This window comes from Taudactylus pleione, unplaced genomic scaffold (assembly GCF_031769625.1).
Source record: "Taudactylus pleione unplaced genomic scaffold, aTauple2 ptg000113l, whole genome shotgun sequence".
Taxonomy (NCBI): Eukaryota; Metazoa; Chordata; class Amphibia; order Anura; family Myobatrachidae; genus Taudactylus; species Taudactylus pleione.
The window spans coordinates 16,926,045-16,947,807 of NW_028284515.1; the positions used below are offsets into that span (position 1 = coordinate 16,926,045).

At 46.2% G+C, this 21,763-nt stretch overlaps 1 protein-coding gene across 1 annotated transcript in view; it reads left to right on the forward strand.

Moving 5' to 3' along the window:
• DPF3 (double PHD fingers 3) overlaps nucleotides 1-10,242 on the forward strand; it is a 283,534-nt gene extending 273,292 nt beyond the window's left edge. The window contains exons 9-11 of the mRNA XM_088471277.1: nucleotides 133-245; nucleotides 4,169-4,250; nucleotides 7,891-10,242. Coding sequence (XP_088327403.1) covers nucleotides 133-245; nucleotides 4,169-4,250; nucleotides 7,891-7,949 — 254 coding nt within the window. The 3' untranslated portion in view covers nucleotides 7,950-10,242. The remainder of the gene's footprint in view (nucleotides 1-132; nucleotides 246-4,168; nucleotides 4,251-7,890) is intronic.
• Nucleotides 10,243-21,763: the final 11,521 nt, after the last annotated feature.

The window sequence follows — 21,763 nt, forward strand, 5'->3', positions numbered from 1 at the left end:
ACTGGCAGCAAAAGGGTTATTGCCTGCTTTCACCCCATTTACTCGCACCCCTTGATGTACTACGATGTGTAATCTTCTACAGACTAACGCACGCAAGACCTAGCATAATTGTTTTATTGCCTTCTCTCGTAGGTCACCCAACTTGCCTGCAATTCACTGTGAACATGACGGAGGCAGTTAAAACCTACCAGTGGCAGTGTATTGAGTGCAAATCCTGCATCATCTGCGGAACATCAGAGAATGATGTGAGTTTTCCTTAATGATTTTGAACAATCACCGTTTCATCAAATAGATCACGGTATCACTTCCCAAGGTTTAACAATAAACAACAAAACTAATTATATTCTATAAGAAAACATTATATACAGAGAGCAGTGGTTCCCAACCTCAACTCTGAAGTTCTCAACAGGACATGTTTTAAGGAGTTCAGTCTGTGGAAGCAGGTGGGTAACTACAGGCTTGTCTACCTTCCCGATTTGTCCGGGAGCCTCCCAAATATCGTGTGCCGCTCCCGGTACCCCGGTAAGGCAGGCAAGCCTCCCGGCATCCACCAGCCCTCCCGACCTTCCCCCAGATTAAACTAGAAATCCCCAAAGCAGTGTTGATTGTGACTTTCACTGAATCGTGTCATCGTGGCCCCGACCCCTGCTTCACAATTCCGAAAAATAACGGCATTGTGAAGAGGGGGCAGGGCCAAGATCGCACTGCCCCAGCTCCGCCCCCAATGTGTCATAACTGTCCAGACACTCCCCCGCTGTTAGATGACAATCAGCTCCCTCCCGGAAGGAGGGAGCAGATTTTCGGCAAGTATGGTTAACTAGTGACCCAGCAAAATAGAATAACTCACCTGTGCATGATTAAGGCAATCCGCAAAACATGGCCTGTTGGGGGTACTTGAGGAAGAGTTTAGAACCCCTGATTTAGAATATAAATCAAAGCCAGACTAATTCTAGAACCACAAATAGACACAGTGAGCATGATGCAGAGCTGAACTAATGCCAGTGTGCGTAGATGCACAAAATCATTCTGTATCTGCCCAGAACAGAGGCCAGACACAGATGCAGCCTTGCGTGATTCTGACACGTGCGTCTCTGTGGATGGGGGAGCTGTGAGTAGAGTTAGGTCGTGTTCTTACCATTATAAACAGATATAGACTGGCGCAGAGACCAATGTACAGTGAAAGCAGGTGTCCGAGGCAGGGCCGTAACTAGAGGTGTGTGAGCAGAGCCATCGTGCAGGACCCTAGGACATCGCTGCCCCACGGCACCTGCATGTGGCTTGCAGGATGATTAGAATGCAGGGCGCTTTAGGCAGGCCCCCTGCAGCCTGTAGAGCCACCCAGAGTGTCTTTAGGACGCTTTGGGCCGGGTTCTACTTTCTAGAGCCTGCAACCCCGCCCCCTAGATGTGACATCATGATATCACTGTTTTAGGGGGCATGGCTGACGCAGGGCGGCATAAAGCCCTGGTCTTAGGGCAGGTGCAAATAAACAGTGTATTTGCAACATGGCATGTCCAGGTCCACAGTTACTTGCTCTATCTTACTCTATTCCGGTGTTTTCCAATTTCAGGGCCTGATTCAGACCCGCTCGCAAGCGGGTCGATTGTTAGGCAGTGCGCACGCGCAAGCCCCGGAGCGAGCGCAAAAAGCACTCGCTCTGGCGCTCACATCCAAAAGGGGCGGCTGTCGATATTGATCGACAGTTCGCCCCGTTTGGAAGGCGGGGCGGAAGGGTGGCTGTGCAAACGGAGGCGTTCCTGCAGGAACGCCTGCCGGTTGTAGGCGGCCCTACTGACATCACTCGTGACGTCAGTAGGTGAACTTCCTGCTCTATTAGAGCAGGAAGTCCACTGGGGCTTGCCTCAACGAGACCCTACCGTAAGGGTCTCGTCGCAAGCCCGATGGTCTTGACCATCGCGACCATCACCTGGCCGCTCGCATAAGCTGATGGTGGTAACCCACAGCTATGCGAGCGGCCAGGAGGCCGCAACTAAAAAAAGAAACGCCCGCCCCGATTCAGAGCGAGCGCTCGCTCTTTGCGAGCTTCTCTGAATCAGGGCCTCAGTCTTCAAGGCACCCTAACAGTCCAGGTTTGAAGGATTGTACCTACTGTACTAGAGGAAGGGATTTTTAAGTTATATTGAAACCTAACACCAAAACCTTATTTCACAAGCTAAACAAATGGTTAAAACTATGGGTGTAAGGCAGGGCCGGCTCTAGGGTTGTTCGACCAGTGCGGTCGCACAGGGGTGTCACCCATAGAGGGTGCACCCCTCCCCAGCATCCCGATTTCAGCAGGACAGTACTGTCCCGCTGTTCCACCCGTGGGCCGAAGTGGCCCGCGGGTGTTCTAATCGGGAGGTTGGGGACCCCCACCGCCGCAGCTCCTGACCCCCGGAGTGTGAATGGATGCCGCACGCGGCATCCATTCACTGACGGCAGAGGGCAGGGGGAAGCCCAGCCTGACGTTATTTGGAGGCATGCCATGCGGGCACGCCTCCAAATAACACCACACAGGGGGCATGACCTATTGAAATGAGGCCACACCCCCAATTTTGGCGCTATGTACCGGGCCGGCACAGGGTGCTCAGACCCCTGGAGCCGGCCCTGGTGTAAGGGTAGATGACATGTCTACTGTAAACCAGACACATACTGTATGCTGCTAAAAGCACTGAACAAACTTCCTATGTAAGTGTTTTTAATGTGTCTGTATGTATGTATGCTTAGCTTATAATACCTTAGGTAGGTTGAACAGACCGAAGACTTAAGTATCAATTAAACATTGTATCATGATAAATACTGGATAGACAATATACACATGGAAGCACATAGAAAAGTAAAAAAAAAAAAAAAAGTAACACCAAAGCGTGTGTATGATCCATTTAAGATATCAAAAAATTCTTACTCTCCCCTCTGAGTATCGTTTAAGTATTATTAATAAGTGGAATGCGTATCGCACCACCAACACCTTGCCTAGATCTGACCGTCCCTCCAAACTGGATGAGCCAGGAGGATATTGACCAGAGAAGCTACCAGGAGGCTAAAGGCAACTTTGAAGGACTTCCAAAACCTTTATGGCTGAGATGGGTCTGTGCATGTGACAAGTATCTCACAAGCTGTACACAAAGCTGGTCTGTATGGCAGGGTGCTCAGAAAGAAGCCTCTTCTGAATAAGTGCCACACTCAGTTTTGTTTGCGCTTTGCAAGATAACACTTGGAAGATTGTGATGCCATGTGGCAACAGGTTTTATGGTCATATTAGACCAAAACAGAAATTTTTAGACTGAACTCCAAGTGCTGTGTTTGGAGAAAATCAAATGCATCACACCACCCAGAACACACCATACCTACTGTGGTGGCAACATTATGTTGTGGGGGTGTTTCTCTTCAGCAGGGACTGGACAACTGGTCAGGCTTGAAGGGAAAATGGATGCTGCCAACTACACCCACAGGAAAAACTGTGGTCCATACTAGGCAACGAAAGAAGGACAGATGGTTCACCTTCCAACACGACAATGAACCTACAGACAAAACAATGCAGTGGCTTAATAATAGATGGTTGAATGTCCTTGTGTGGCCATATCAGAGCCCTGACCTAATTCCAAAATCTGTGGATGGACTTGGAGAGAGCTGTCCATCACCGCTCACCACAAATCTGACTGATCTTAAACAATTCTGCAAGGAAGAATGAGCAGATATTCCCTAATCTAGGTGCTGGTAGAGACACATCCAAACAGACTGATCGCGGTAACTGCAGCAAAAGGCGACTGTACAAAGTATTACATCAGGGGACTGATCACCTTTCCAACACTGTTATTCTAGGGGTTTTTTATGTTTTATTAATTTTCAGAACTGTTGCTTATTTTTTTTCCATTAGATGAATGTTGTAAGAAACTTTTCCGGGTTTAATTACACATTTTGATTTCATTTATTTTATTTGTGACAAAATTATAGACTTTGACAGGGTGTGATGGTTTTCTATAGGTTCTGTGTTTGTCAAACCTTATCTATCATTGTAATTTAATAATATATCAATTAAATTCTGATTTTATATTAATATGCTATTTATAAATATCCATAAGAGTTGTATTGGGTAAGAGTACAGTATATTGCAGTATCTATACATTTCTCTTTACATTATACTCCATATTATTTCTATTCCATGTAGGAGCAGCTCCTGTTTTGTGATGACTGTGATCGCGGCTATCACATGTACTGTCTCAGCCCTCCAATGGATGAGCCCCCGGAAGGTACACATTTGACTATTTCAAAGTGGATGTTTAATGTGTTTAGAAGAATTAAATGTTTAGTTACATTAACGTAATAAAAGTTATTAGACTGTCCTATTATGCTTAATAGGACATTGGAAACATGTACTGTATTCATTTTAAAATATGTTTATAAAGCATCTTTAACCACAATATACTACCAAACTGGTCCTGCTGTGCTGTGTTTCGCACAGCACACACAAGCAGGCACTATAGCAGCAGCAGCACAGGGGAGGAGGAGGTGGAGTTACAGGGCAGGGTAGAACTAGAGAGGCACAAGTCAGTCACTCACTTGTGAAGAGAGAGGGGTCTGCGCTGTGAAGAGAGAGGGGTCTGCGCTGTGAGGGGAGAGGGGTCTGCGCTGTGAGGGGAGAGGGGTCTGCGCTGTGAGGGGAGAGGGGTCTGCGCTGTGAGGGGAGAGGGGTCTGCGCTGTGAGGGGAGAGGGGTCTGCGCTGTGAGGGGAGAGGGGTCTGCGCTGTGAGGGGAGAGGGGTCTGCGCTGTGAGGGGAGAGGGGTCTGCGCTGTGAGGGGAGAGGGGTCTGCGCTGTGAGGGGAGAGGGGTCTGCGCTGTGAGGGGAGAGGGGTCTGCGCTGTGAGGGGAGAGGGGTCTGCGCTGTGAGGGGAGAGGGGTCTGCGCTGTGAGGGGAGAGGGGTCTGCGCTGTGAGGGGAGAGGGGTCTGCGCTGTGAGGGGAGAGGGGTCTGCGCTGTGAGGGGAGAGGGGTCTGCGCTGTGAGGGGAGAGGGGTCTGCGCTGTGAGGGGAGAGGGGTCTGCGCTGTGAGGGGAGAGGGGTCTGCGCTGTGAGGGGAGAGGGGTCTGCGCTGTGAGGGGAGAGGGGTCTGCGCTGTGAGGGGAGAGGGGTCTGCGCTGTGAGGGGAGAGGGGTCTGCGCTGTGAGGGGAGAGGGGTCTGCGCTGTGAGGGGAGAGGGGTCTGCGCTGTGAGGGGAGAGGGGTCTGCGCTGTGAGGGGAGAGGGGTCTGTGATGTGAGGGGAGAGGGGTCTGTGCTGTGAGGAGAGAGGGGGTCTGTGCTGTGAGGAGAGAGGGGGTCTGTGCTTTGGGGGAGAGGGGTTTGTGCTGTGGGAGGTGAGGGGTCTGTGCTGTGGGAGGTGAGGGGTCTGTGCTGTGGGGGGCTTGTGCTGCGAGGAGTCTATGCTGTGAGGGTAGAGGGGTCTGTGCTGTATCTGGCCTAGGGCCCTATGAGGTCTAAATCCAGCTCTGGTTTAGTTTAGTTAAAAAGAAAATGCTTTACTACTTTTGACCACTAGGTGAAAATGCAGAGTGCTAACATTAAAAGCATGCATTTATTGTACAATCCAGTATATACGCTATACTAGAGCAGATTTCTAGTGATACTTCTGTGTGATATATAGATTTTACAAATAGAATAGATTTAGTATTTGAAAATTAAAGTAGGTAAAATGGCAATCATGAAATCCTATTTTTGCCACTTCAATTCTTCATCTACTGCATGTTTCCCCCTTCCAAAATCCCACCCCTGACCCTGGGGAAGGACAATTTGGATCCTAGATGATAAGAAATCTGCCTGTGTCTCAAGAACATACAGTGGATTCTGTTACACACGGAAAAAAGTACTTTAATTCACTGTAAAGGTATCTGCTGTTGCACTAATGCCAATCAGACTCATTGATTTGCTGCAGCAGCAACAGGATATACTTAGCATTATGATCATATGACATTGTGCACAGATTCCTCCCTGGATCCTCCCTTTCAGTCGCATGCTTGCTCGGAAAAAAAATAAGAGCCCAAGTCTGTATTAGGAGTTGGAATTCTTCATCCCCTTATGAAAGCAGCAGTCATCACTATCACTATGCATTTGCACCAGCCCAATGCTAGGTGCAAAAGATCCATTTGAAATCAGACGGATCTCTGCGTACACACCCGTCAGAATAGCCTGCAATTCTGCTCACACACCAACAGGTCCTCAGAACGTTTAGCCTACGTGCATAGGTTTAGTGGACGCCCAGTTACACCCAATCAGCTGCAAGTGGAGATGTGGCTGAGATGCGTATGACTCCGAATTGCCCATTGTGTATGCTCAGCTATGGAGCCTGTGCAGTGCAAAACAACTTCCAAGATTCATCTGCAAAATGGACTTACATGCACCTCTACCACAGCCCCCATTGTGTCTTATTATGTTCTGTCCCTCCTGTTACAGACTAGGAGCTCACTGTTACAGAATAGGGAAGAACTAGCAGCAAAAGATTTTATAAAATAATTCCTTAAATTATTCAGACTGGAACTGCACCCTGCAGCCAGGAGAGACGCCCGACACGTTCTTAGGACATGCCAATCAGCTCTCTGGTCCTGGCTCCCTTGTACATGATGTCATGACGTCACGTGCCAGGGCTGGGCTCATTTATCACCCTGCTATGTTACCGGTCTGAGGGTTAGCCACCACCCCCCCCCCCCCCAGAAAAAAAAAATTTGGAATTTACACCTTTGGTAAATTAAGTACAACAATCAGCTTCTTAGTTCTTATGGATATTTATGCTGTAGGTCAGAGTTACCCCAAACACGTTCCTCCAGGCTCCCCAACAGTTTAGGTTTTAGAGATACAGTATCCATGGTTGAGCACAGGTGGTTAAATCAAATTGACTGAAGGTACTAATTGTCACCTGTTGTCAAGCATGGTTATTCTGTTCGGGCGCCATGAGGACAGACGACCTCATTCAGAGTCGGTCGTAAGCGGCCGCTCAGTTGTACGCATCCAATGTTTCCAAACCACGCAAGAGTACGGTTAGTTGTGCGCATGTGCGTACGAGACCTTGCGATCCAAAATGCTGTCGAGCGTACGGCTTACGATCAGGAAGTGGCTTCCGAGAGTTGATTGACATAAAAGGCCGTTTGTGGGTGTCGACGTGGGTGGTGGTCTAAAAACGCAGGCATTCCTCACCGTTTTCAGGGCGTTTCAGGGGCGTGCATAAATTTACTGCTACAACCGACATAGAAGGCTGGAAGTAGTAAAATGTCACTCTGCGAGCAGGTTAGAGGCCTGGCTGATCGTACAGCTTGAGGTTGGGTATGTGCTCTCTCAAGCCCCAGAGTACAATCGATACTATCGAATGTGACTGATGTTATGTTTGATGTTTCTATTTTGTGCCGCACAATGCAAGCAACTAATAATCAATTGTTGAAGCTAATAACACTGCTAATTGGCTTATAATTGATTCAGTTGTGTTAGCATTAGCGAATAATAAAAATAAATACATTTCATGGGGATGACTTATTCTATGCGTTATTTTTTAAATTTTTGGTGTAATTTGCACACAACACATGCGGCCGCAACCATAAGAAGAAAATTAACATACAGCGACTGACAGCATTTAGCGATCGAGTCAATCGTTGTCACTCGCTAGCTAGAGGAGGTGCTTTGTTCATGTATGGGCGTCACTTTGGTTGCGATCGCCCGGCCGTGCGATTGTTTTTTTTTCTCCCAGATTCTCAATCATTAGGCGTACGACCGAGCAGCCGCTTACGACTCTGAGTGAGGTCCAGAGTTTCGGGACCTCTGCTGTAGGTTGACTACACACATACAATATAGACAAAATGGAAGAGGTGTCTTAATACACTGTGCTAAAATGTTATTTTCTTGCTTTATAGGAAGCTGGAGCTGTCATTTGTGTCTGAATGAATTAAGAGATAGCAGCTCTTCTCCCTGAAATAAATAGAACATGCAATGCTCCAACAATGAGGTTGAAGACACCTACAGTCAAATGCAACAATCCCATTTATTTTATAAATGTTACAGCATATTTGTATTATTCTAGTGACTTAATGCGGATAGCTGCTAGGTTATAATAAAGGCATCACATTATTAGTGGGGGGGCGTGCGCATCGGTCTCCAAGAACAAGTCACTGATTCACTAGAATAATGACTCTTATTCACCAGGGTGGCTTTTCTAAGCAACTGTTATATAAGCTACTAACATGTATTTAGGAAGGAAAACAATAAGGAAGGGATTGTATACTTTAGATAAGGTTTATGAATGCAAATAATACAGTAATACAAAAAAACTAAAAGAGTTGGCTCATTGTAAATGGGCAATCCTGGTTCACAGAGAGTGCTAATGTGTAATCCGTATATACTAATAAAAGGGCCGATTCAGAGATGGACGCTAATGCGATCGCAGCTGCAATTTTGCACGGAACGCAGCTGCAAAAATATGCTAAATAGTTTCAAAGCTTACCTGAGCACGGGGACGCCCACCGCTGCTTTCTCATCTGCATCCGATGTAGTGTACTAGCGGAAATATCGGTAACATCAACCAGCCATGCAGCCCTTATGGCAGGGCTGACCTGTCTCAAGCACAGCGGCTCTCCTGACATGCAGAGGGCTCTCATGCTGCATAGGGGATCGCGATGGATAATTTATACACGCACATGTAATGGCATTTAAATGAGAACACACAGCTGTGTTTTTGTAATCAACCGCCCCCCCCATTATCTCCCCCAAACGTTGAATACCTGTCACTCACTTAGCGAATGGGTTCTCTGTGCATGCAAAATCACAAGACAATCGCAGCACGTGCGCAGTGCGGCTTATACGCATACGCAATGCAAACAATCGCTCGAGCTGTGTAAAAATCGCCATTGCATCCAATTTCTGAATCAGGCCCAAAGTCTGTTACTGGCGCTTGGCATACGCCCTGCCCACTTTGTAAATTTTAAGCGGTTTCCAACATTTACATAAGTGCCACATACACGCCCTAATATCTCAGCTACGTTTAGCTATGTCATATAATGTAATCTTCCAGATTCAGATTTACAGTACTACACATTCCTTTATGTTTATACAAAAGATTTCTCTGCAAACAGATGTGAAAACCCAAAAGCCACTGTTCTATATTATTGTTCCATACATGAAGCTGGTGTTCTCCTTTGACTCCGATGTTCTGTAAGTTGTGCATTGTGATCTCACAAGCCCAGTTAATGAGGATGATGTGTCAAGTCTTATGCAGTGTTCAAGTGTGGCAAAAGACCATGGCAGCAGAAATGGTCAATCTTCTACACAGCACTTGTTACTGAATCACGCCAGAAACGGTATGAAATACCGACAGAGGGGATGCCGGCTGTCAGTACACTGACAGCGGCATCCCGTTGGTTCGAATCCCGGAAGGATGGCAAGCACTGTTCCCCTGTCCTATTTACCCCTTAACCCTCCTTTTTTGTACCCTTATACTAACCCTCCCTACACGTCACCCTAACCTTCCCGGTAAGTGCCTAAACCTCCCCTCCAATCTTAGTGCCTAATCCTAACCTCCCCCCGGTGGTGCCTAAACCTAACCCCCCTGTTTGGAGCCTGAGCCTAACCCTAACCTCCCCCCTCCCGCAGCCTAACCCTAAGTCCCCCTGGGGTGCCTAAACCTAACCCCTTCCCCCCGCAGCTGATACTTACCTTGCCCCGGATTTCAGCATTGACATATTTAGTCATGTCGGGATGCCGGCGCCAGTGTTCTCTCAGTGATCGGGATTCTGGCAGCACGGACTCCTGGGTCCAGGGGGTCACACACCGCACCCATAGTTGTTAATACTTACCTCTCCGCAGATTCCGATGTGCTGCTCCACAGCGCCAGACAAGCACAGCAGCAAATAATCACTGGAAAAATGGTGGTGGCCATTTTCCACAGTGATCTACACATGCGCAGAAGAGATGTCCCCGGGAAAATAGGTGCTGGCGCCATTTTCCCGGAGACCTGCGCAGTAGATTCTGGCATGAAGCCCCCCTCCTCTCTTAAAACGCCCCTGGTACATTTGCTGTATTACGGAGCATCATGGAAGATTTCAATGTTACAAGTTGCTGCTATCAGTATTGTTACTAATCCCACGTAACAGGTAGGGAAGTATAGCTGCACCTGGCCATTCAGAAATGTCCATTTCTAAATCACATGAACAGTCTGCAGCTGCCCAAGGAGAACATTTATCCCATACACTCCTCACTATCTGAGTAAAGCTGGCCACACATCTAAAGATTATCTATCCAACCAGGCAACTAGTTGATTGGTTGGGATGAAAATCTGGTAACGTATGGGAGTAACTGATGATCAGCAATTTGCTCCTAAATGCCAGAAAACAGATGAAAATGGTCGTTCAGACAAGTTTGTTAAATGTTTGATCTAAACAATTTGTTCAAACAACAGTTTTTGTCCATTTTCCGATGTTTGGGAGCAAATTGCTGATCGTCAGTTACTCCCATATGTTACCAGGTTTTCATTCCAACCAATCAACTAGTTGGCTGGTTGGACAGATAATCTTTAGATGTGTGGCCAGCTTAATGGAGTATATTTTCCCTAACAAACATAACAGGCAGTAGGATATCTATGATACATGATGTCCTCAGTGGAGCTGGCAACATCCCATAGAGGTAACTAAATTTGTCATCCCTATTAGAGAGCTATAGCTAAACTTCATAAAAGAGAACATCTTTCTATCTACATAAACTCATTACAGCCTCTGTGGGTCCAATCGGGTGTTGGTCAGGATGAACCATGAATGTACCAGACTAGTGCCACCATGGTATGCAAGTATGTGTATGGTCAAATCTGGCAGACATTTAGCTCTCCAGCCGACCAGCCAGATTACCCTGTGTAAAGGCAACATTTGGGGTCACTTTATGTAAAGCAATAACTTATTTGGGTACATTAAATTAATGTCATACACTTTATACTGGAGTCCATCTAACATCTCCTATTTACGCAATCCAAAAGGGACCCATTACATCCCCAAGCTGGGCCCTGTATATTGACCACAGCCACATTTGTTAGATGTTGCTGGGATTTCATGTACTGTTCCAAACATAGGAATTACATGGCTGCGATGTTGTCTGTAACACACGTTTCTATGCAATTCAAAATGGGTTCTGTTTGACATTTACCAGCGCGAAGCGTATATATACGTTGTAATGGCACACAGATGTGACCTCATATACAACTGGCCTCAATACGCCATGCGATGCAACTGCAGCAATATAGTGTATGAGGTCACATCTGTATCTTCCAACATCCCACACAATGGACACAATAACGATGTCCCCAAACTACTTTGGCCGCTGCCCCTTTCCCGAAAAGTCCAGCGCTTCTGGATGTATGGTATATAGAGTGTAAATCTAACCTATCACAATGAACGCTATAGGTTTTTTTTCTGTACATGAATAACCATTAGAGTCCGTGCTTAGATATGTAGATATTAATTAAGATAGAGTTAATCTGTCACTAGTTACGTTCTCATAACACAGGAGCAGATCATGTGAGAGATAGCCACCATGTTTTTGTCTGATGAGGCCAATATAAAACTCAACATGGCGGCACCCACTGATGTATGTATATTTCCAAGTACAATGCAACTTCATAAAGAAGGAACTTTTTATGCCTACAAATAAAATACATACTGTGCTGTAAATTTAAGACTAAACGAGATCATAATCAGTTGGATTCACTACTAACATCATGTCGTGCTTACATGCTACAGCAACATCTCCTGAATTGCTCACTTGGTTCAAGTGGGACTGTTATTTCAGTATTAAGTAAAATAAATTGCACCTATCCCTGACAATACATTTCATGTATGTCCTATGTACTGTATATTACTTTTTTTTTTTTTTGCTGCAATAAAGATCAGTTTCTCATAAAATGGCTTTTTTATTCCTGTGCTTGTAAGTCCTCATTAATATTATGGACACATATGTAATAAAAATAAGTGTTTCAGAGTTATTAAATGAATACAGACACTGCATGTTAGTTCCAAGTAGCCATGTTGTCCAGACATACACTTAACCAAAAGCCACACCCACATCACAAGTAGCTGCACTGCCATCCGGTATGCTGGCATTGGGCCCAATTCAGACCCGCTCACGAGCGTAGGGCGCTCGCAAGCGGGTCGATTGTGCCCTAATGCGCATGATGGAGGGAGCTCCGTCGTGCGCATGCGTGAGACCCGCATAGCGACAGCCAAGCTGTCTGGGTCCGGCCCCACTGACATCACTAGTAATGTCTGTGGGAGTGATTTTGGCTCTGATAGAGCCAAAATCACTCCAGGGCTTGCGGTCACCGAGACCCTACCGCAGGGTCTCATCGCAAGCCCGATGGTCGCGATGGTCTTGACCATCGCGTCCATCATCATGGACGCTCGCATAAGCTGTGGGTGGTAACCCACAGCTATGCGAGCGTCCAAGAGGCCGCTCCATTTTTAGGTAGGAGGGTCCTGATTCAGAGCGAGCGCTCTGGTCAGAGCGTCCGGCTCTGAATCAGGCCCATATTTCATATTCTCATTTTCTCCATATTCTTTTGATATAACTACCTGGGGCCTTTCAAATTCCTGACTCGCCATTGACTCCATAATCAGACCAAGAGTGGAATGCCCAACATTTTCATGTAGAAATGGACGCTCAGCTACTCTCAAATCCACACGTGTGTCTGTACAAAGTTCCATCCACATCCACAAAATAGGAGTGTGGTGCAATCTTTTGCACACAGGAACCAAGTCTCCAACAGCCTGTGCGATCTCCTGGAAGGGACTTCATATGAATTGGCTCACCAATAGGAAGTTCAGGCAACTTCTTAGTGATGCTGTAGCATCTCCGGTACACATTGTACTACACTTGGATAAAGTAAAGTACTGGCTACTGGCAATGTGGTGTCAGAAGTGGGATTCGAACCCACGTCTTACACGAACAATAAGTGCAGTTACCATCTGACTTCAATGAACTGGGCCTTATACCACCCTTCATTAAACCAAATGGCCTTGTTTGACATAGACTAGAAACCCTCAACAATCTGACCAAATCAGGCAAGTCCTCCTTGCTCTTATATACTTGTTTACCTCATCTCGTCCACATGCTTCCGTATCCCTTAACGGAGTCCTACACCTATTATTTTGTCTTATGCACGGTTTATGGCATTTATGCTCCAGCTTTTAAATTGTTTTATGCTACAAGCATGTCTGTATTTGCCTCTTCTCTCTAACTGTACGTAATCACTGTCACAATAATTTCTACATAAGCAGGTGAAAATGAAAATTTTCACCTACTTTTGGAGATATTAAGTTTTGGGGCCATTCATCAAAAAGGTACCGCAGGAGATATCACAGATACAGTATCTCCTGCTTACCTTTCTCTCCCGATGTGGCCCGCTGTCCCCATACACTAGTATGTAAGTTCTTCTCTCCATTGTACGGCACTGCTGAATAATAAATTATCATAAACCTGTGTGACCAGCTCTACCTTTCAACTTTTGTCCAGTAGAATTTCCCTGCATAAAGAACACAGTGGGGGCGACACAGAGTTGGATGCAAAACAGATGCAAATGCCACCACACATACAGTATACAGAGCCACGTGCAGCATATGCGCCTAGTTTGCATCAGGTCATCCAGAGTGTATTTGCACCTGCAAAATATACAGCTCTAAAAAGAGAAATATGCGCATAGCAGTTGGTCTAAAATGAGTGAACATGCTCTGACTCAACTGGAGAACACTCCCTCACACTTCCCTACCGCCTCTGCACTTCTGCCCATTGCTGCATTATAACCAGTGGCAACATTTTACCTAGTGGCTGCAGAGCTATAGCTAACCCAAAAAAATCCCACATCCGCAGGGACTTCCCACTGGGAGTGCTCCCCGATAATCACATGATGGACAAGAAGTCCCAGTGATGGTGTTTTTCCACCTTGGACTGCCTGTCCGGACTTTGATAGCAGAGAGAGCACTATCCTTAGAAAGCCTCTCCCCTGCTATCATGGCAGCTGTTACCGGCTTCTAGGGGCTGCAGCCGATGCAGTTGACTGATGGCCATCAACCATCGATGGTTAACCACAGATGGTAGATGGTTTTGCCAATGTCAGAGATGAGATGGCTCTCCACCATCGATGGTACAGAGCCATCCAATGTTTTTTCTTTTTCTTTTTACTTGGTGCCGGAAGATGGAGCTTAGCTCTGCCCCCCGATGTGACCCCCAAATCCCCACCTCTGATTGGTAAACTGCTCATAAGTTATAGAGCAGGGATAGCCATTGGTGTGTGAAACCATTGATAGTTCCTCTGTCAATGGTTTCATACCATCTAAGTCAGAGGTTCCCAAACGCCACCATTACTGTCCAGGTTTTAAGGCTATCTATGCTGGAGTCCAGATAGTTAAATGTAAGTGTGGTACTGTACTAATTAAGGGGGTCATTCAGACCCACTCGCAAGCGGCAGTATGCTCGCAAGTGGGTCGATGTTCCCCACTGCGCATGCGCACGACGGAGGGAGCTCCGTCGTGCGCATGCGCGAGACCTGGACTGCAACAGCCAAGCTGTCGCTCCGGGTCTCGCACCAAAGGGGGCGTGCTGTCGATGGTGACTGACAGCACGCCCCCTTTGGTGGGCGTGCCGGGGGCGTGGCGGCCAGACGGAGGAGTTCCCATGGGAACTCCTACCGTCTGAAGCCGGCCCCACTGACATCACTAGTGATGTCAGTGGGAGTGATTTTGGCTCTGATAGAGCCAAAATCACTCCAGGGCTTGTGGCAGGGAAACCCTACCACAGGGTTTCCGTCGCAAGTCCGATGGTCGCGATGGTCAAGACCGTCGCGACCATCTCTTTGAACGCTCGTATATGCTGTGGGTGGTGACCCACAGCTATACGAGAGTCCAGGAGGACGCTCCATTTTAATGGAGGAGGGCCCTGATTCAGAGTGAGCGCTCTGGTCAGAGCGTCCGGCTCTGAATCAGGGCCTAAGTCACCTGTGCTCAAGTATGGATATCCTTAAAACACGGACAGTAATGGCAGAGTTTTTTATTTTAAAAAAAAAAACGTACTTCTATTATGACAGTATGCGTTAAGTAGCTAATTATAATGCTTAATATTCTGGGTTTTATATTGCTCACTGGTGTTCAGGCAACCAGAATGGGCGCCCCCGTGCCCACGGCTCACCAGAGAGGGCGCCCCCGTGCCCACGGCTCACCAGAGAGGGCGCCCCCGTGCCCACGGCTCACCAGAGAGGGCGCCCCCGTGCCCACGGCTCACCAGAGAGGGCGCCCCCGTGCCCACGGCTCACCAGAGAGGGCGCCCCCGTGCCCACGGCTCACCAGAGAGGGCGCCCCCGTGCCCACGGCTCACCAGAGAGGGCGCCCCCGTGCCCACGGCTCACCAGAGAGGGCGCCCCCGTGCCCACGGCTCACCAGAGAGGGCGCCCCCGTGCCCACGGCTCACCAGAGAGGGCGCCCCCGTGCCCACGGCTCACCAGAGAGGGCGCCCCCGTGCCCACGGCTCACCAGAGAGGGCGCCCCCGTGCCCACGGCTCACCAGAGAGGGCGCCCCCGTGCCCACGGCTCACCAGAGAGGGCGCCCCCGTGCCCACGGCTCACCAGAGAGGGCGCCCCCGTGCCCACGGCTCACCAGAGAGGGCGCCCCCGTTCACACGGCTCACCAGAGAGGGCGCCCCCGTTCACACGGCTCACCAGAGAGGACGCTGCTTTATATGCAGAAAATTACTTTAAAACCATTTGCGCTGAACGTATGTAGGAAGTTTTTTAAGGTTTTCGAAGCGTCATATTCAGCAAATATCATATCTAGGCTGATTTCTGAAGGAGTGGACCTAATTATTGACTTAATTAAGAACTGTACCCCAAACTAGAGGTTTTGCTCAGGGTTTCTCTTCGTTTCTTTAAGTATGTAGGAATAGACGGATGAAAAAAAAAAAAAAAAACCGTCTGTACATCCAACTGTAAAACATTGTCAACTGAACACAACATATATTTATGCCCCACAGTAGTGTAGAGATGAGCATGACAGAGTTAGTAGTGACTTTTACAGTTATATTACCCTATTTGTAGACAATATAACAACATAATAAGGGGTCATAGACACAAGCGAGAATATTGTCTTCACAGTTACGGGGCCCATAAATCAGCAATCATTTGGGGAAATTCTGCATTTTGCAGACTGATAGTGTAAAAAAACCCCACACAAATTGCCGATTGTGAATAAAAAGTGCTATAAATCGGTTTGTCCAACATGTTGGATTCCGCCGACCAATGGGGCTGTAGACTGCTAATGTATGGCAATATTTAGACGTTTTGCCGATAGAACATTTCTCTTTACATGTGACTGGTAAAATGACGACCCTTTGAGATGATGTATGGGCACTCATGATTTGCAGGTCCGATCATTCATTATATAAAATACAAATATAAAATACAAATTCAATGAATCTATATCAGTGGTTCTCAAACTCGGTCCTCAGGACCCCACACAGGTCACACAGCAGGTGCACATGTGTATTCATTAGTCACTGACACGTTTTAAAAGATCCACAGGTGCAGCTGTTTCACTAGTAATTATGTGAGGAGACCTGCACAACATGCACTGTTTGGGGTCCTGAGGAGCGAGTTTGAGAACCAGTGAGCTATATAAGTGAGAAAGCATGTCCCTCTGTCTTTCGGTCTGTCCTTTATGCATGGCCAAAGTTTTGGACCTAGCTCCACCAAATTTGGCATGGTGGTGTAGTTTGACCAGGATTAGGTTTTTGCCCAGGTTTTAACTTTGTCAGGGCCACACACTGTCACACAATCCCTAAAAATGGGGAGACTTAAATTACACAGGTTTTGGGTCTGGCTTAAATGGAAATTGGCAGTCATCCAAAAACCTATGTGAAAGCTACAAAAGTATCTTTTTAACCTCATAGTCTGAAAAAGTGTCAAACTTTATGACTCATACAAGTTCATATTAAGGCCCTCATTCAGACCCACTCGCGAGCGGCTGTCCGCTCGCAAGTGGGTCGATGGTCCCCACTGCGCATGCGCACGACGGAGGGAGCTCCGTTGTGTGCATGCGCGAGACCCGACGAGCGAAGGACTTTCCTTCGCTCGGAATGTCTCATCAAGGGGGGCGTGCTGTCGATGGTGACTGACAGCACGCCCCCTTTGGTGGGCGTGCCGGGGGCGTGCCTGCCAGATGGAGGCATTCCCATGGGAACGCCTACCGTCTGAAGCCGGCCCCACTGACATCACTAGTGATGTCAGTGGGAGTGATTTTGGCTCTGATAGAGCCAAAATCACTCCTGGCCTTGCGGTTGAAAATCTCAACCGCAGGCTTTTGCTCGCAGTTTCGATGGTCAAGACCATCGCGACCATCATCCTGCACGCTCGTATATGCTGTGGGTGGTGACCCACAGCTATACGAGCGTCCAGGAGGACGCTCCATATTAATGGAGGTGGGCCCTGATTCAGAGCGAGCGCTCTGGTCAGAGCGTCCGGCTCTGAATTAGGGCCTAAATCCAGAGTTAGGCCTGTATTCAATTAGAGGCGGAAAGTCGGAAAAGTTTTGCCTGTCCGACTTTCCACCTCCTTCCCGTTTCAGAGGTGAAAACTTTCCGTGTGCTTCCCCTCTTTTCGCCCTATTCAATTCCTAAACAGGCGAAAACGGAAAGCAGCAATGCAGTACAGGCGGAAAGTATGGTCAGAATTGGGAATATCAGTCTGTACCCCCAAAAAAGATGCACTTACATATGGAATTAAAAAAGATGTGTACTAATACCCCTAATAAAAATGTTTGTGGTATTTAAGTTGTTTAAATTGCTTATTATTAGCGTATTTGCAAAAGTGGTGAAGAATGGCATAAAGTAGTATTTTTTTGGTAAAAATAAGCAGTCCAGTCAAATTTGGAGTACCTGCAAATGGGTGCTAGAATATTTTTAGGTCTGTAAAGTGAACTTTTAAAAAACATCAAAAACGCACCTGCGGCATGCACTTGCAATTCTAGAAACACGTGACCCATCCTTGCAGACCCCCAAGAAGTCTATTTCGCTAGTTTTAATGCTTGTCCCCCCACTTTTTACTTTTTCGCCCCCAAAACGAAAGTACTTTTTTGGTGTGTTCTGAGGTCATTTTTTTTTTTTCAAGCTGTTGCTGATTTGTCCTTTGGGGGGCTATCCCAAGGGTTCTGAGTCATTTCCCCACGTTTGCACCTCAAAATAAAGATTTTGCACTTTTTTTCACCTGCTATTCATAGGAGATACTTTTTCCGCCAATTACAATGCATTGACTTTCCGCTTAGGCGAAATAGTCCTGGAATTGAATATGGAGATACTTCGAAAACAGGCGGAAAGTCAGAATCTGCGGAGACTTATCTCCAAACGGCACTTTTCAACTCTAATTGAATCCAGCACTTAGTCCTTTCAAAGTGTTCATATATATTAGTCAGCCCTCTGTGTTTGCATGCAAGGGCATAACTAGAACTTTGAGGCCCACATAGTAAGATCTTAAAAGCCCCCCCCAGGTAAAAATACAAAACAAAAAAGACACATACATTTGTCCCAACACAGAGCCCGTTCAGGTTATGCCACACAGTAGTACCCCTTATATGCATTATGCCATGCAGTAGTAGTGCCCCTTATACATTATGCCACACAGTAATGCTCTTTGCAGATTATGCCCCATATAACATTATTCTACCCTATAGTGGTGTCCCTTATAACATTATTACACACAGTAATGCCCCTTATAACATTATGCCACACAATAATGCCCCTTATAACATTATGCCCCAACTCAGCAACTCAAGGCTGCAGGTGTACTTCAGGGTACAGTCTTCAACCCAGACAAAGCTGAGTATCCCAGCTAGTTTTAAATAAACACAAACCTCTGTTTTCTGCTTTACAAAAAAATGATGGAGAATATTTTTGCATGCAGTAGTTCACATACAAATGATAATTATTTTAAAACCGGAGGGGTCAATGCACAATTAGCTAGTCATAGGCAGCTAGATAGTACTGCCGATAGTCATTAGCACTGCATATTGTTGTAGCAAGACAAGCGCGCCCTTATGTACTTGTGGATGCATCCATATCACAATTACCTGAATACACCGCCAGGCAAAGGGGTAGATTTACTAAAGATTCTGAAACAGACAAGTCGTGATGTTACCTATAGCAACCAGATTCTGTCTATCACTTCTCAATTGCAATTATAAAATTATAAACAGGCGAAAACGGAAAGCGGCGAATGTGGAATAGGCAGAAAGTACAGTCAGAATTGGGGAAATCAGTCTGTACCCCCCAAAAAGATGCACTTACATAGGGAATCAATGTAGATGTGTACTAATACTCCTAATAAAAGTGTAAATCAGTCTGTACCCCCAAAAAAGGTTAGGGTCCCCCCCGTGAGGGTTAGGTTTAGGCTGCAGGGAAGGGGGGGGTTAGGTTTAGGCACCCCTAAGGGAGGGTTATTAATAGTGAAAAAAGCTTACCTGTCGGGATCTTCTGTTGCCGGTCTTCCGGCGGTGTTTCAGACCGATCCCCCCAAAGATGCACTGACATTGGGGATCACTATGGATACCCCCGAATAGCCCTGCTGAAGGTATTTGGCATGCTTAAATGCTCTCAATAGCTGCGATTTAGCGTCTTTGCACAAGTGGTGAAGAATAGCATTTAGCAGGTTTTTTTGGCAAAAATAAGTAGTGCCAGCAGATTTGGGGTACATGAAAATGGGTGCAAGCCTGGTTAAAAATTGCTAAAAAAAACGCACCTTCAGCAAGCACCTGCAATCAAAAAAACAGTTTGGGCATACTTGGGGGACCCCCTGGAGTCTATTTTGCTAATTTTTAAAGTTTGTCCTCCAACTTTGGACTTTTTCGCCACCAAAATGTAAGTACTTTTTTGGGGTGATCTAAAGTATTTTTAAAACTTTTTTTGAGGCAGTTTACCTTTGGGGGGCTGTCCCAAGGCCGCAGGGGTGTTCGCGCAACTTTGCACCCTAAACCCCCAATTCTGCACTTTTTTTCGCCTGCATTCAGAGGCAAACTTTTCTGCTGGTTACAAGGTGCAGACATTTTGCACAGGGGAAAAGTCTTTGGAATTGAATACGGGGATAAGTTTCCGCCTGGCGAAATGATGTCATCGGCGGAAACTTTGCAACGAAAACCGCTTATTATGGCTAATTGAATACGGCCCATAATCTGATAGGTTGCTATTATGGGCAACATCACCACTTGTCTGTTTTAGAAACTTTAGTAAATCAACCCCATAGATGCAAGATAAAGATCGGAAAATATCTATACACCTATGTAAAGTAAATGTATCATATGATCTGCTTCTGCATTTATAATGATTGTGACATATACTGTACAACCTGCGAGTAAATATGTTGTGCAGCATAATACAGTATGCTGGACACTGTTTAGTATGTTGTGTTGGGCATTATCCAAAGTATTTTGCTTATTGCAATATCTTACTACATTTACATGATTACTAGCAGTGCTTCCCACCCTAAGTACTCGTCACAACAGTCCAGGTTTTAAGAATAGCCATACTTGAGCACAGCAGTCGTGATTAGTTCCTCAGGTATTGTGATATAACCATCTGTGCTCAAGCATGGATAGCCTTAAAACCTGGACTATTAGTGTGCCTTGACCCTTGAGAACAGAGGTTAGGAAATACTGACATATAGTAATGTTACATTAAAATACAAGGAGTTTCCCTCTGATACCACTTCCACCAACTTACAGTACAGTCATTTCCACCAAACAACGATCCATAGCAACCACTGTACTGCGAGACACCACATTATTTATATATATATATATATATATATATATATATATATACACACACACACACACAGAGTATTTATAGCACATTGCTGAAGTGTGTTGGTCCTACCTTCAGAAGCAGCGTCATAGCTGGCTCCCCTCATCAGGCCTTTCCCCTTTAAAAACTATTTTCAGCCCACCAAAGAGGTCAGGGCTAGGATTATCAGGAGGCGGCAGCATTTACAGCAGCGTTTCTCAAGCCTTTAGGAACCCTGACACTTCTTGTTTTGCAGACCAGCTGAAGCACAGGTGTATTCATTACTGACACATTTGTCATGTTATCAGGACCACAGGTGTATTCATTACTGACACAATTGGCATGACCCACAGGTGGTCCTGATAACATGACCTGTCAGGGGCCCTGAGGACAGAGTTGGAGAAACACTGATTTAGAGAATTAGTTTCAATATGTAACTTTGTTACTGCAAAGTAAATAAATATGACAATGTAATGTATGTGTTGGTAACTATTCGTCATAGTGACCCTGCATATTAATGTGGTGTATAGACACAAATCACTCAGATCATACATAGTTAACATTATGTGGAGTTGAAAATAATAAAAAAAATCTCAGGTTTTAGCCACTAAAAAATCCTCAAAATTCATCAGGGTGAATGTCTGTCATTCAGCAGGTAATACAAATATTTAGGAACATTAATAGACATTACATGCGAGAGCAGGGGAGTCCAAATTGTCTATCTACTCTCAATTATCTCTAGATACATTAGCAAGAAAGACTTCTCCGACTTTTACTAATAATGAGCTTTTACTACTACTGGCACCCACCAGTTACCAGTGCTGCTAGTGCACATAGTAGGAGGAGGAGTTCCACTTACCTCGCACTGTAAATATTGAAGTTGTAATCAATTATTTGAATGTCCCTGTGTCTATTCAAGCAAGTATCCAAACCCTCTGACT